Raw genomic sequence first — 15,513 nt, forward strand, 5'->3', positions numbered from 1 at the left:
AATCGTCAAGCAAAATATTCTCTACCCTAACTTGGACAATATCAGAATATCGAAAAAAACACTAGAAAAAACAAAAAAACCAATATATAAAAAGCGTTAAAAATTTTTTCAGTTCAGGGGTGTGGGTAGGTGCTGGTGGGGGGCGGGGGGGGGGGGCTGGTAAGTGGGACAGGTAGGTGGTGTTGGGGGTTTAGGTAGGAGGGGGGTAGGTACGTTGTGGGGGGGGGAGGTAGGTACTTGGGGGGGGGGGGTAGGTAGTTAAATGGGATCAAACTTCCTCAAATTGACCTCTTCACCTTGACTTGAATTACAGACTATTACCAAATGCTATACATTACAAATTAAGCAATTGTTAAATTCCAATATTCGAAAACAGAAGTCAACAATCAAAAACGGAGGAAAAAGCTCGAATAGAAAGAAGTCAAAATTCAAGTCATGAGAAAGAAGTCAAAATTCAAGTTAAATAAATCTGTTTTAGATGTATGCCTCGCAGTTTTCGATTTTTCATTGTTTGACAACAGTATTAAGAGAAAAGCAACTGATAGCAGAATAATACCCAAAAAGGACACAGACAAAAAATTGAGACGGAAAGTTTTGTTCGTAACGAAAAGATGAAATGAGTGTTTAATTATATATTTTTTTAAAAAAACAGCAATGCTACTAATAAACAATTACTCTTAACAAAATGGCACTTCTTTTTTACACTTGCTGCTCACCGCCTTATATCAAAACAGAGATTTATTTAGGGATTTCTAAACAAAAAGTAACTCAGTATTTGCTAAAATTATTCTTCGTATCTTTCCAACAAATGTCAACGTTTCTCAAAAACTTAATTCACGGAACACTTCTGATGTACAGTTATCACAAAAGCTCTAAAGCCAACACAGAAAAGCCAGCAAACACGAGGACGAAAAACCAAACATAACTAAGCTTGAAATTGGAACATTTATTATGTTTCTGCATCAAACATAGTAGGCGAGCACATAACTGTTACTCCACCAGGCGCAGTTGCTATCATTGTGACACACTAACGTGCCATGTAACACCTTGTGACTTGTTTGTGGAGCATAAAAACCCGGGACTGCATATCTAAAAACAACAAATCTGAAGACCGCAAAAAATTTACCACTTCCACTACCGCATTCATCGCTAAACGATACCGCAATTTTGCAGTGAATTTTCATTCACCACTATTCGCTACAAAAAAAATTAGGCTAGTCAGTTCAATCAACGATTGGAACTCCAAGTAATCAAACCCATAACATAGATCCTCATACACAATTGATTGAAAACAATTTCTCAACAAATTCGTTTTGCATTTGCCAAATCTACCGCTGTTATTGTTGAGAGAGGGACCGTGATAACGCATTTCGTAAAATAAACAGTTATGATCAAGATGTATTTGTTTCCCGTATCTCGGTTACGCGTTTTTGGGCCCAGAAATTCGCCAGCCACATTCTCGAATCGAACTCCCAATGTGACTGGTTGACACTCGGCATTCAAATTGTTGCCCGCTCTTGTTCGCGCTTCACTTGGTTTACAACTTTTGATCCAATTCTCAATGTCCCTTCTCATCATTGGCCACCAGAACCGTTGTCGAGATCTATCGAGTTTCTTATGTAATGCAAAGAGCCCTCCTGTTACTTTGGAGTCCTGTAGTTGTTCTAGTACACGGCGATTTGCAACTTGTGGTACAACGATAAGTTCTTTGCCAGTCTTTGCCAGGGTTATACCGCAACCCAAGAACTTGAAGTCCCAGCTTCTGAGCTTGTTCCCTCGTCATTGATTTTACTCCAAAAGTACTGCAGTTGTACAGTCTTTTGTTCTGTGGTACCAAAGTTTTTTGCAGAATCGTGGTAATAACTGAGTCTTCACTCTGTTTAGCCCTGATTTCATCACTGCTAGCTTTGATTCCCACTAAAGCCACGTTTTCTTCTGAATGCTCCATTATTGACAAAACCTCTGGTTCTCGCAATTTAGCTATTGCTGTCTCCATGTTCGTGGATTCCGGACAAGATCCAGTTGTTGCCTCTTCCTCGTCCTCCTGCCACTCAGGTTCCCTTATTGTTCGCCGAGAATGAGCGTCTGCATTGCCATGTTTCTCGCAAGGCCGGTTATCTACTTGGAAGTCAAATTCTTGCAACACCTCGATCATTCTGTATGTCATTACGTCAGCATTCTTACGAAAGAGCCATTGTAATAACCAGCAAATAGGAGCGGAACCACTTTACTGCTTGAAACGCCGCCAACGCCTCCCTGTTCCTTGTACTGTAGTTTACTTCTGTGCGCGTCCACACGCGACTAGCGGAAAATAGTGGATTTTCCGTATTGTTGCCTAGAGTCAACAGGACAGCCGAAATACTGTTGTTACTAGCGTCTAGCCTCAATTTCAAAAACACTAGGTGGGTCGTAATTTGGATGACTCAAAATTGGTGCTCCGATGAGTTTTTTTTGAGGTCTTCAAAAGAGCGCTGATTATTCTTGTTCCAATAGAATTGCTGATGCTTTTTAGTCAGCCCATGAAGGAGCTTCTTTATAACCGCAGTCCGCAGTCTTTAACGAATCGTCTGTAGTAGCTATAGAAGCCAACGAGTGATCGTATTTCCGTTGTATAAATGGGTTCTGGCCACTTCGATAGGGCGTGAAATTTCCCCTCATCTGGCCATATTCCCTCCGCTCCTATGTGATAACCAAAGTAGGACACTATGTGATAACCACAGCTTGCATTTCGAGGGCTTCAATTTCAATCCGGCTGATGATAATCTTTCCATGCCAATTTTGAGGTGTTGGAGGTTCTGACTGTAGATGACGTCATTAAGAAAGATGGTCACAAAATCATACAGCTCATCTTTGAACAATTGAATCATGAGGCGCTGGGAAACTACAGGAACATTGCACAGTCCGAATGGTAGCCGCTGGTACTCATGGTGGCCCCTGTCTGCGGTTGAGAAGGCTGTTTTCGGTCTCCCATTCTCTGTGAGGGGTAATTGCAAGAAGCCCGCCGCCAGATCCAAGGAGCTGTAAAATTGGCCCCATCCAAGGAATCCAAGATCTTATCAATTAGTGGCAGTGGAAACGCGTCCTTTTTGGCGATCGCGTTGATTTTGAGCGAAATCTACTCAGAAGCGTGAAATTCCATCCTTCTTTCCCACTAAGACCACGGGAGACCTCCAGTCACCTTTTGACGGTTGAATTTTGTCCGAGTCGAGCACCTGATGCAAGACCACACAAGCTTGCCTGTGTGGTCTTGTAAGCTGGTAGCTGGATTGGGTAATTGTCGCTAGTGTCAATCTTGTGATCAACTAGGTTGGGCAGACCCAATTCATTCTCATCATTTGCCAATCTGGCTCTAAAACTGTAAACAATCTGCTCCACTACGTCTCTCTGTTGGTTGCTGTCCACCTCTAATGGCCACCAAGGAGTGCCTCAGTGATTTCGTGTACGTTAGCGTTGAACTGATTATCTTCACTGATTGTGGAGAGCACTGCAGGAGCTCCCTTTTATAAGTCTTTGTTTGAAACTTCTTCGGGTGATTGATCAGGAATAATCCAGCATCTAACCTCAGAAACGCCGAATATTCTGATGAAATAGTGTACGATCTCTATATTCAATCCAAGAAGCTTCAGGTCCTTCTCAGCAATTGTATGCTCCGTAGTTTGTTACGTTAGGCTTTGGCTCGAAGGTACGTTCAGTGGCCAGCGTCAAAAATCTGTGTACAGTACATTATCTCCCTGTTGAAACCAAGAGTTAATGTAATAACACGTGTTGGACACCTTGTTCCAGTGAAAACTGCCCCTGATAGTTTTCCTAACAATTTGAACTGGTTTCCAAGTGAGTTGTCAGTTTCTACTAATGTGTTCTCCGTTTCGAGCGAATTGAGCATCAATTTCACAGGTGGCATTCTGCAGCGTTGTACAGAAACGTCATCACGGTTTTTGTACGCTAACCTATTGATGGTGGGACTCTCGGTTTCGTAAAAGCGCTCCAAGAGCCAGTTACCGTTTTCTAGCTGCTCTCGGTTCATTGGCAAGGTAGTTTCCCTAACTTTGGAGATTAGGGCACCCACTTCGATCTTGTTTTGGCATGGTTTTCCATGACTATTTTGCCATGGCCCCCGCAATCACAAGAGTAAATTGCAGAAATTTCCAGGAATGACTTCCTGGGCCAATTCTTTTCCGAGACCAGCAAATTTCCTCCAGCATGTTTACCCCGCTCTCCGAGATCTCAATTTCCACAGATAGTCTCCTGTAGGGAGCTATTTCTATTGCGTTTAGGCATCTGGCTGTCAAGAATCCTCCTTCGAAGCCGCTCATCTCATTTGTCCCGTGGTTGATAATGTTGGCAATTACTTCGGTCTTGAATACACAATCGAATGCTACAGCACTCGATTCATTTGTACCAGTGAATAATCAACCTGTGTGGAAATCAATCAAACATTGATTGGGCTTAAGAAAAGCGGTGCCATAATGATGTCCACTAGCAGCATCGGGGCAACAAGAAAGTCTGCATCGCACACAAACTTGCCTCTCATGCAAACTGGCAAGGTCTTCTTACCCCGGAGTTGGATATAATTGCCCTCCGCATGGTAGACTGAGGAGGGCAAACATACTTCTGTAGTGGCACGGGATACAGTACTAATCTCCTTGGACATGAGATTTACCTCACTGCCGGTGTGTCCACTCTTCGTTCAGCTCCACCAATTACGGCTTCCACTAGTATCGATGGACCGCTACTTTTTTCCACCAAATTTGCTTTCGAGGATCCGGGTCAATTTAGAACAAAAACGGGTAACACTTTGCTGGCCGAAGCAGCCCTGTGTGGATTATGCTCTCGCCCCGGCCGATACTGGATTACATTTAAATGCTCCTTCTTATTTGAACAGTTTCGGAAATCGTTCTCTTTCTCATGGAACGCAAAGCACTCAATGTCTTGGTTTGCCCTCTTGCTCCTTTCTGGTCGCTGAGGCTTCACTGCCTGAAACCCATTCTTCATGACCTGCCTCCTTTCCTCCTGCATCTTAAGAGACTGCACAAGCGATGATTGAATCGAATCTAGAGCACTACTGTTTCCCAAGTCTGTGCCCTCAACTTCCACATCGTACACCAACACCACGCACCACAACGGCAGTATCTCTGAGCCTCAACCTTGTCCGCGCTTCTAGATTTAGTGCACTCTAGTATGCTGCATTCAGCGTTGCGGGTTTCTCCCGCAGTAGGTGCCCGCTCACGTCCGGGTCCACCAATCCTTCTATGAAAGTCTCTTTCGCAGCCAGGTCTCTTGCATCAGCCGCTAGAGCTGCATTGGCCGGTTCACTAACTTTCCGCACTTGTCGGTAGAAGTTAACAATCTTCTCAGACTCCCTTATTGGCGACTCTTGAATTCTGCCCTGACTGCCCTCATTTTTGGGTAGTCTCCGATCATGCTCAACTCATTTAGTTGAATCTGGAGTGTTGGTGCTGGGTGGCCTGTCCTGCTTTCTGTTGCAGGAACTGCGCCTGAGTATGCGGTACTTGTCAATCGCATGACCAGTCAAGCATGTGGGGCAGAATTCCTCTTGACTGAGCGTCATTCCACCCGTTCGCTTGACAGACAGCATGGAATTGTCTCGCCCAACTGTCGAAGGAGTTGAATAACTTCGACGGGAGTTTGCTGGGTACTTCGGCTTGGGGGCCCGCTACCGCTGGGGCCAATGCAGCGCCGCCACCTCCTCCGGCTCCAACTCCTGTTTGAGCCATCTGAAGCTGGAAATTGTCTCCTTCCTCACAGTAGCTTCTCTGGGACCGATACTTCTTCTAGTGTCTACAGTAGCTTCTTCCAGTGTCTACCGATACCAAACGTGAACGAAAAACGAACACCTACGCAAACGAAAAAATTAAGGGCAAAAAAGTTTGAAATCTTGAAAAATAAAAATGATGAGGCGACCATTTTGCAAAAACGGACAAGCAAAAAACCATCACGCATGACGTTAACTATAATTGCTTCAAATTTTGTTCGAGAGCAATTAAAAAACTGACAATCTTGGGACGCCTAATTATGATCATTTGGTTTTTCGGTGTCCAGCATGGCTTTTTCAATTTGTCCAAAAAATACATTTCAATACACTTTTGAGAAAAAGTTAAAACCCACTTCTCAAAAGTTATGGATCTATTGTTTCGCCCCCCCCCCAGTGTTTTTTTATCCGCAGTTGCAAATTATATGTTGTTGTATAGCACGTTACTATGTAAGAAAACAGCACGTGCGCCTGGGGGTTTTAAAAGGTTTATGTTCACTTGCGAAACAGAATAGATTCAAAGTTATCATGCCTCTCAAAATGAACCAGTAATGTATACGCTTAGTTCTACAGAAATCAATTTTGTTCAAAGTTTTTTAAAAATTCGCGGATAAAATGGTTCATTATTCTACTTTGAATCAAAGTGAAATGATGGGAGCTCTCAAGTTGATGCAGTTTGAAGAAGCAGCTGGGAGACAAAAAATGAGAGTTAAAAAAGATGGGTAAAGATTTTCAAAACTAAAAACATTATTTCGATAGATCCAGTAGACCTTCTGAAGAATTGAAGCTAATCAAAAAAGTTTCTGACATCATAAAAATGATTCTTTAGTGGCAAGCAAAATTGCAGTCAAATGGCAAAACAGCAAAGTTTCAGCGCTGGCAGAAATTGGCTACAATACAATTTTGGGATCTTTTCCGTTTGTGCCCCCCAGTACGTTATGCACCCCCCAGTTACAGAGCACGTGTCATTACATGGTATATCATTATATATAAATACGGCCGTGCGTCTGGGGGGTTCAAATAATATGCGCCCACTAAGCTGGGGGCACAAACGGAAAAGAGCCCAATTTTTAGTGTACGCCTTTTTTGCGTTAAGCAGATGGAAGGCTCCGTATATCGGCAAGCATCAAAACTACTTGAAACAAGTAATCAGCGTCATTTCGAGCGTTGAAAATAAGCGGAATTAAGGATTCGACAGGCATCAATGACAACTTTTGACCAAATCGAGTTGTTGTTGATGGTAATTCTAACGCTAAGGGTCATATGAAACACCCTGAGAACTGAAGTTAATCCTTTTGGAGCTGAGTTCCACCAACAACAAAAAACAGTAATTGAGGGGAGCAAAAACACCGGTGGGCCGAAGCAGAATGCGAAGCTCGCACCACATTCTTTTAAACTAGTTTTTGCTTTGGTACCAGTAATTTTGGGTCGAGCAAAAATCCACCATAAATAATCTGAATCCATTAAAAGTTGAGCATGACAATTTGAGCCCAGAAAAAGGCCAACTGCATTCGCAAAAGTTCAGCTACTAAGTAAGCTTTTTTGGGATCTATCCTGTCCCCCCCCCCCCCCCCCCCCCAGTGTTTTTACACGCCCCCCCCCCCCCCCCGTTACAAATTATATGTTGTTATATAGCACGTTACTATGTAAAAAAAGCACATGCGTCTGGGAGGGGGGCATAAAAGATATAAGCCCACTAAGCTGGGGGGGGGGGGGGCAAACAGAATAGATCCGCTTTTTGTAAGCTATTTGGCTCGCACACGGTCTGCTCATACCAATTTTCAATAGAGCAAGGTCTTTTCATAAGTCGGGATATAAACCTGGGATGACTAATTTACTCGCCAAATGCACTTGGAGCCTTAAACTCTGTCAACAAATGTGGGAAAGTGGTATCTGTTCTGTTTCGGCCCCCAGTGTTTTTATGACCCCAGTTAAAAATTATATGTTGTTATATAGCACGTTACTATGTAAGAAAATGGCGCGTGCGCCTGGGGGCTCACTAGGCTTGGGGGCGGACAGAATAGATCCGAAAATTATGTTCTGAAAAATATTTCTATCATATTTCTTTGCAATGACAATCACCTTTTTGCCCGTGCCCATTTTTGTTAGGAAGACGGCCTCCTTGTTGTTCGTGAACAGGTTCATTGGCAGTTGACTCAATCACAGGTGGGTTCTGTTCTACGGGAACAAAATATGAGAACCCATTTGAGCTGACACGCGTTTTGTAATTCTCAGCTCTACCAAACCCTCCGGGCGGCTCCGAAAGTGCTCTCTTCTGGGCCATTCACACACCGTCCGTCTATATTTAGTCCCATAAAGTTGCGAACCTAGTGAACGTTCGAGAAACTCCAGACATCCAAATGAACATCATTAATGCAGATATCTGATGTTTTGAAGTTGAACTTTGACTTTTGAAACGTTCGATAGCGTTGCAAATTTATGGCACTAACTATGGAAACGATAAGAGTCATCGACACACGACTGCAGTCAAAATTGTTGCTAAACTGACCAGGAACGAATAAAAAGAGAAAAAAAAGTATGGTAAATATGTTCATTCGCGACTAAGGCACGTGCTTCAAATGATGCAACGGAATTTCAGTTTTTAAAAGCCAAAATTTTTAAATCTTGTGTTTGACAAAATCAGAATATGGTTTAGACTGTAACGGCAAATAACGTTTTTCAGCAAAATGAGCATTCAAGTGGCGTGTACGAATCATTTGATCAAACCTTCACAAATTGTGTTCAGCGGAAATTGAAAAGTTCACTCAAAGTGAAACGCAATTACTCTCGACAAAATTAAACGCTCAAGTCGCATTTGTAAAATAGCACAACACAAAAAAATCTGTCAAACAACTTTGGTTTGTTTTCCTTGAATCGCCGTTTGTGCAAAGGCACATTTTGTTAAAGATCTCGGGTCTCTTCCCTTTGTGCCCCACCAATTTAGAACTTTTGGGCCTCCCCCCCCCCCAGCTTAGTGGTCAGAAAACCTAAAGCCCCCCCCCCCCCCCCCACCCCAATCATGGAAATTATACTATAATGGGGACTATAATTTCATGGGGGGGGGGGGGGCTATAATGGGAAAGACCCAAACTTTTATATCTTTTTTATTACCCCCCACTGCGTTTTATGAGCTTTGAGTAAACTTAGTGTGTTGCCATATAGCACATTAGTCTGTAAAAAATAGCACGTGCGCTTTGATGATTAGAAGTAATATGCCCTCTAAGCGGGGGGTGGGCGATTGAATAGATGTGAACTCTTTTTTCGGAACCGGTGATAATCAACTAATCTACTTTCAACTTTTAAAAATTAGCAAAATCGTTTCCATAGTTAAGTCGAGCTTTGAAAGTCTCCTATTTTCCATATTTTCCAGAAAAGATTAAAAGTTTTACATTTTTTTCTCTTACATCGGAGCATGATATTTGGGATCTTTTCCGTTTGTGCCCCCCTTCCCAATACGTTATGCCCCCCCCCCGCCCCAGTTACTGAGCACGTGTCATTGCATAGTAAATCATTATGTAAAAATATTGCACATGCGTCTGGGGGGTGCAAATAACAAGCGCCCACTAAGCTGGGGTTCACAAACCGAAGAGATCCGATATTTTTTTCTTATAATTGCTTCTTAAACATTCGAAACGTTCGAAAAATTTGCAGGATCTATTCCGTTTGTCACCCTAACGCAGCAACCCCCTTCGAGAGGGTGCATTATTAATTGCAGAAACTAGGCTCTGCTGACAAGTTTTTAAAATGATTTAATGTATAACGGCACTTGCTCTCTACAGAAAAATTCTCTTGCGTTTTAGCTGAAAGTTGAATTATTAATTTTGAAGAAAAGAATCAAAATTTTGAGGAAATATCAAAAGCATGAAATTTTTTAAGCATTGAACTGCTTTGAAAAGCTTCTCAAGCATTGCAAAATAATTTTGTTGTACAAAGTTGTTCAAAATAAAAACCATAGCAAGTTTTTGCTGACAAAATTTTGAGTTTTTTTAAATTTGCGGACTGCCAGTCATGTTGAGGTTCTCGTTCAGAAGATTTATGAGAATACTCATCCAGACAATTTTTCTAATTGAAATACCAAGACCGAAAGTACCTATGAACCAGACTTTGACTGGTTCAAAGTGTTGGTGCGTCCCAGTTCGCGTTCAAAAATCCGAATGAAAACATGTCAATTTGAAAGAATAGCCTTTGCTATTTAGGAAGTTATCTATTAAAAAACAAGTTACATAACATTTGTTTGCCTATATTATCTTATATGATTTCTTAGTAGTCATACAAGGATCAAAAATGATTTCATACAAGTCATAGAACGGGTTGCAGCAGTTTGAATTAGCCAACTTTGGGTTATTGAGGGCTTGCAATCTACGAACAGTAACATCTATCTTGTGTGACTTCTTTGATTTCCTTCAAGTATCATGTATGGTTTCTTTAGAGTCTTAAAAGTATCGTACATGACCTCAGAACATGACCTCAGAAAAATCAATTTTATCGTGTATTAAAAGTACAAACATGGTATCGAAAAACTACGAACAAATGAAGAAGTTTTAAAAAATAAAGAAGCAAAAAATTTTTCTTGTTATATTATTTCCCTTGTTCAAGTCATCACACCTTCATCTGTAACGTTTTGTAGAGAATTTGTGTTTTATGAGAAAGTTTTATGCCAATTACTAACGACCTCTGCGTCATACTTGTTCATTAAAATGGCTATTGTTTCATAGATCTCTAATTTGTCCTCTAATTTTTTCAATAATAGTCTGTGTTTGTAATTAGGGCTTCGAAAATGCACAACCACTTTAAATTTGATTGAGATCAAGACTATATGCTGACCATGCCTCAAGCTCTCACTCGTTCATCGAACACTGGGAAAAAAAGTTTCTGACAATGGTTGGCTAATGCACAATTGAATTATCTTGTTGAAAAAAGTTCCTGGAAAGCAGTTTTGGTCGTACTTTCTCCAAATATCAAGAATCTATGTTTTTATTTTGTATGGAGACATAGCAAGCAATTTCCTTCCAGGAATTTCCGTCCTATTGCATTGGAAACCAAAACATAATTGATCACTTGTCGATACTCATTTCTTTTCACAAAATCGGTTAAAATTTTTTTGAAAAAGATTCCGTCGCAAACAATTTCCGTCGTTCGCTAGTTTAATCGAAGACAAACTTTTATCAGCAAGAGAAGAGACCATTGGTGCATATAAGTGGTCAATTTTGATTGAATACTATTGCTTTTATTCTTCAAACTGATTCGTTTTTGCTTCAAAAAGGACAAAACAGTTCAATTTAATCTTTTCTTGGTGCAAGTGAAGAAAACGAGGATAAAATTTCTAACAATTTTTGCGCCCGTATTTTGCTTTTTAGCGCAAATCATACCTTCAGAAGACAACTCACGCTACAAAAGCACAAATCAAGCTGTACGTAGATTTTTGATACCATATGTTCTTTCAGTTTACTATTAAAAATTGTTTTTATTGTAATTGCGTTTATATATGATTTAACCTTGGCTACTATCATTAATGGAAAAGCTGGCGGTCAAAATAAAAAGAATTGGATCAAATTTGAGTACAATTTCCTATAAAAAAATTGAAAACAAAATGACACCCAGTTTAAGCGCTGCTGCTGTAGAAATAAGATATGCAGCAGATAAGCTTGAGTTATGGTCCTTGTTCAAACTATCAGATTCCTCAGGACCGAAAAGTGTTTGAATCCATGACGACCATAAAAGTTTATGCTCTGTGTCCGGCTCTTTAAAAATGAGTAAAGACCATACTCGCTCTCAAAGCATGTCAGTAGTATAGTAAAATGCGCGTATTGTCACGGGGGGACGCGCCTCCCATGACAAACCGTGAATCACGTTTTGTCACGGGTTTGGACGTCCCCACCCGTTAAGAATAGTGCGTAACGTTTTGTCGGGGGTGGGGACGTCCCCACCCGTTACGAATTGTGCGGTGCATTTTATCACGAAACTTCTAGTTGTTCTTGGAGTTTGTTCAGTGCAAGAATCATCATTCTGACCACGGTTTAGTTTCGACCCTTTTTTCATTTCAAACCTCCCATTTCATGAGCTTTCTCTTACGTGATATAACCGCCATTTTCCTTTTTTTTAATTAAATTTTTGTTTGGATTAAATTCCTCTTAAACTCAGCTTATTTTGTCTACAATCAATGAAATGAGTGATTGAATTTGATATCTCATTGGTATATTTCAGAGTTAACTGTCTCGTTTATCCTCTTTTATTACAGAAAGAGTTTGTGTAAAATTTTTTGTAGTTATGCACTTTTGGCAAATAGTTCAAAGGTTAGTATTCAATTAGAATCACCTTCAACGTCTACCCGCTCCGCTTACTTTTTCATTCACGAGTTCGAATCAAATTTGAACTTTCAGTTCCACTCTCTACCGCTTCTGAAAAAAATAAACTTGTTTAAAACCAGACTCAAACTTTGTCAGATAATCTGTAAGCACTACCATTTTAATCTAGCTCATTTTTGTAAATTTGCGTTGTAGTTATTTAAATTCAACTGGCTGAAACCTTCGATTTAACCAACCCTGCTGGGACCGCCACTTTGAACTGTTGATTTCTAGGTACTGCAGTGTTTTACCTTCTGAACAATCATTTGCTTCACCTCCACTTGAAAAACTAATTACTCGATTTAAACTATCGTCCAAGTTTTCAAGTATTTGACGAGAGAAAACATAATTGAAAACAGATTGATGACCGTGCGGTAAGCTCTTTATTCACTTTTTGATGATACAATTTTTGTCATCATATGCGCTCAAACATATTTAAATCGATTTCCTTGTAAATAGTTTGTAGTTAACTGACTGCATCTGGTAGTTTAACGCTCGTTTATCTCACAAGTTGAGAGAATGTTATTGAAACAGTTTTGATTGAAGAATTACTGTTTTTTTTCTAGCTACCCCTCACGTTCCTTTTCATTGTTCCTGGATAAAAGTAATTTAAAAAATCAGATATTTCCTTAAATTCTGTCTAAAGTGCTATTGTCTAGCAGGTACGTATTGTTCTTCAGAATGTAACAGTTTAGTTCTTATGTTAAAATGCTGTTTAGAAAATCCAACTTTGAGCAAGAATAGAGTACGTTTTCGGTTTTGAAACCCACAAACTCCTCCATATATTCACCACTTAGTTCATCTTTGAAGAGCAGATTTTTTTTATTTGGTGTATTCGAGCCTTGTATCCGACAATAAACTCGAATGTAACAAAACGGAAGACGGGAAATCTTTATTCAACAATTACGAATCGAATAAGATTCAAGAAACGGCTTTTTATGCCAACTATAGCTTGTGTACATAACATACGACATATAAGAGGTTCACTTCACAACGTTAACAAAAGTTATTCAAAGTAACACTGGCGGCAAAAAGGCTAGACACTACCTGTTAGCCTTTTGCTAGCCAATATCGGTCGATTCAGTTCATGTATGACGTAATTTGGCCTTGCATTGGCCTTAAAATTGAACCATTCAAAGCGTTTTGATACTCTAATAATTTTATATCTAAGTCATCTTAGTCTAAATCGGGCTGGTTCGGCCCAAAACGGCTCTCTAACAGTCCGTTGCTCAAGGTACATGTATTAGAATACTGATTTTGCTTTGCCAATTTGGTCGTAGTCGGGGGCTCGAACCAGCGACCCTTCGATTCGGAGTCCAGTGCGTTACCGTCTGCGCTATGCCGCCTTGATTGCTTGCTATTCAATTCAAATATATACGCTTACACGCTTACAAACATACGCTGCTTAGTTTATATACATATATATATATATATATACGCTTACTTTGCATTCGCAACATCCTCCGGCCCCGAAAGTGTTGTTTCTAAAACAGGTATTAGTTTTACAACCGGTCGGATATACTTACCAGCATTTGTCCTTATCTCAGCCGAACGGGCAATGCCATCGCTGCCATAACGGAGGTTTTCAATGCGACCCATGGGGAAGTGTCCACGGGGGCTCAATTCCCATACAAGATCCCCAGATTTAAGCTCTGTGTTTGCCGGTGTGGACCATTTACTGCGACGATTCAGGTTTGGGACATATTCAGCTAGCCACCTTTTCCAAATTGAGTCCGCGTAGCACTGAGCTCGCACGTATCTCTTGCGGTGGTCGAAGTCCTCTTCTGACAAAAGCGAAGGCACAGTGCTTGACCTGTTTCCGAGAACGAAGTGATTAGGTGTTATGGCATCAAGTTCCGTAGGGTCAGAGCTTACAGGGGTAAGTGGCCTGTTATTTAAAGTTGATTCAACTAAACAGAATGTCGTTTGCAAGACTTCGTCAGTAAGACGTCGGTTGCCAAGAACTGCATAGAAAGTGCGTTTAACACTCCTAACCATTCGTTCCCACGAGCCACCATGATGTGGGGCAGATGGTGGATTGAAGTGCCACAAGATTCCCCTTTCAGACATTTGACTCGCAATGAATTTTTGATTCCAACTCTGTATACACAACGATAGTTCCTTCTCGGTAGCAATAAAGTTGGTTCCATTATCCGACCAAAGGACGCGGGGTTTTCCTCTCCAAGCAATGAACCTTTCAATTCCCATAAAGCAGGAATTCATGTCCATCGATGGCACAACCTCAATATGCAAGGCGCGTGTTGTGAGGCACGTGAAAAGGAAGCCCCAACGCTTTTCACTTGAGCGTTTTACTGATACATAAAATGGGCCGAAATAGTCCATTCCCGTATTGAAGAAGGGAGGGGAACCATAGGAAAGACGTTCGGCCGGTAAGTCGGCCATCATTGGCTGAACGGATTTTTTGCTACGCTTACGGCATAATACGCAGTTAAATTTGATAAACCGTAATGCGGAACGCAGTTTCAGGACTGCGTAGCGTCGTTGTATGCAAGCTCGCAAAAAGTCAATGCCCTCGTGGTGGTTAACTAAATGCTCTTTTTTCAGAAAGAGCCTTACAGCGGGGTGACGGCTATCAAGTATGATGGGGTGTTTGATGTCATAGTCAGCTTCAACTAATAGTTTGATGCGGCCACTAGATCTGATCAGAGCATTGGGACCAATGAAAGGGGTATACGGTGAGATTGGGCTTTTTCTGATAAGGTGCTTTTCATCCAGAAGTTGTTTTTTCTCGAACGGGAATGATTCAGATTGAACGAGGTACTGAAGTTTTGCTTCAGCAACCTGGAGTTCATCGGGCCTAAGAATTGAAGCATCTGATGACCGGAAATGGGCGTGCTTCGGTAGGATGCGGAGGAGATAAGCGGTTATCCTAACTAGTTTAAATTAGGAGCTAAATTTTGTGTAATCGAACAGTTTTTCTTCGTAGGAAACGTTGCTCGCAAGACTGCTTTCTTGTTTTTGAACCGGATCGCCCAAGGGACTGGTTAACGGTTTCTTCAGATTGCCTAATATCTCGTTATTTGGCTGGAAAGGAAAATCTGACGTAAACAGGAAAATTGGACCTTTCAACCAGCTACTGGCACACAGGCCATCGGCTGACATTCCCCTTGTACCAGCGTCCGCGGGATTGTCTGTCGATGGTACATGAAACCATTGGTCGACTGTTGTGGACTCCAATATTTCCGAAACCCTATTGGCAACAAAGATGGGCTGTTTATCGAAGGATCTCAGCCACTGAAGCACAGTCGTGCTATCTGTCCACATGAACGTTTTACTAAGAGGAATTGTTAAAGCTTTATATATGTCTACCTTTAGGCGCGTTGCTAGGAGGGCTGCTTGAATTTCGAGTTTGGGTACGGTCAAACATTTCATGGGTGC

The 15,513-nt window shown here is 41.2% G+C and overlaps 2 protein-coding genes across 2 annotated transcripts in view; both read right to left on the reverse strand.

Moving 5' to 3' along the window:
• LOC142342259 (uncharacterized) overlaps nt 1–8,426 on the reverse strand; it is a 55,251-nt gene extending 46,825 nt beyond the window's left edge. The window contains exons 1-2 of the mRNA XM_075393536.1: nt 8,221–8,426; nt 7,853–8,069 (exon numbers count right to left, since the gene is read on the reverse strand). Of these exons, the coding sequence (XP_075249651.1) occupies nt 7,853–8,054 (202 nt within the window). The 5' untranslated portion in view covers nt 8,055–8,069; nt 8,221–8,426. The remainder of the gene's footprint in view (nt 1–7,852; nt 8,070–8,220) is intronic.
• Nucleotides 8,427–13,554: 5,128 nt separating this feature from the next.
• LOC142343025 (uncharacterized) lies at nt 13,555–14,517 on the reverse strand. Its single transcript, XM_075394710.1, has one exon. It carries the CDS (start codon nt 14,515–14,517, stop codon nt 13,555–13,557), a length of 963 nt encoding a protein of 320 aa, XP_075250825.1.
• Between the last annotated feature and the right edge of the window lie 996 nt (nt 14,518–15,513).

Source organism: Convolutriloba macropyga, chromosome 7 (genome assembly GCF_964194025.1).
Source record: "Convolutriloba macropyga chromosome 7, txConMacr16.3, whole genome shotgun sequence".
Taxonomy (NCBI): domain Eukaryota; kingdom Metazoa; phylum Xenacoelomorpha; order Acoela; family Convolutidae; genus Convolutriloba; species Convolutriloba macropyga.

Bases quoted from the DNA above. Each gene is read 5' to 3' on its own strand.
- LOC142343025 (XM_075394710.1), bottom strand. From the start codon at position 14,517: ATGGCCGACTTACCGGCCGAACGTCTTTCCTATGGTTCCCCTCCCTTC.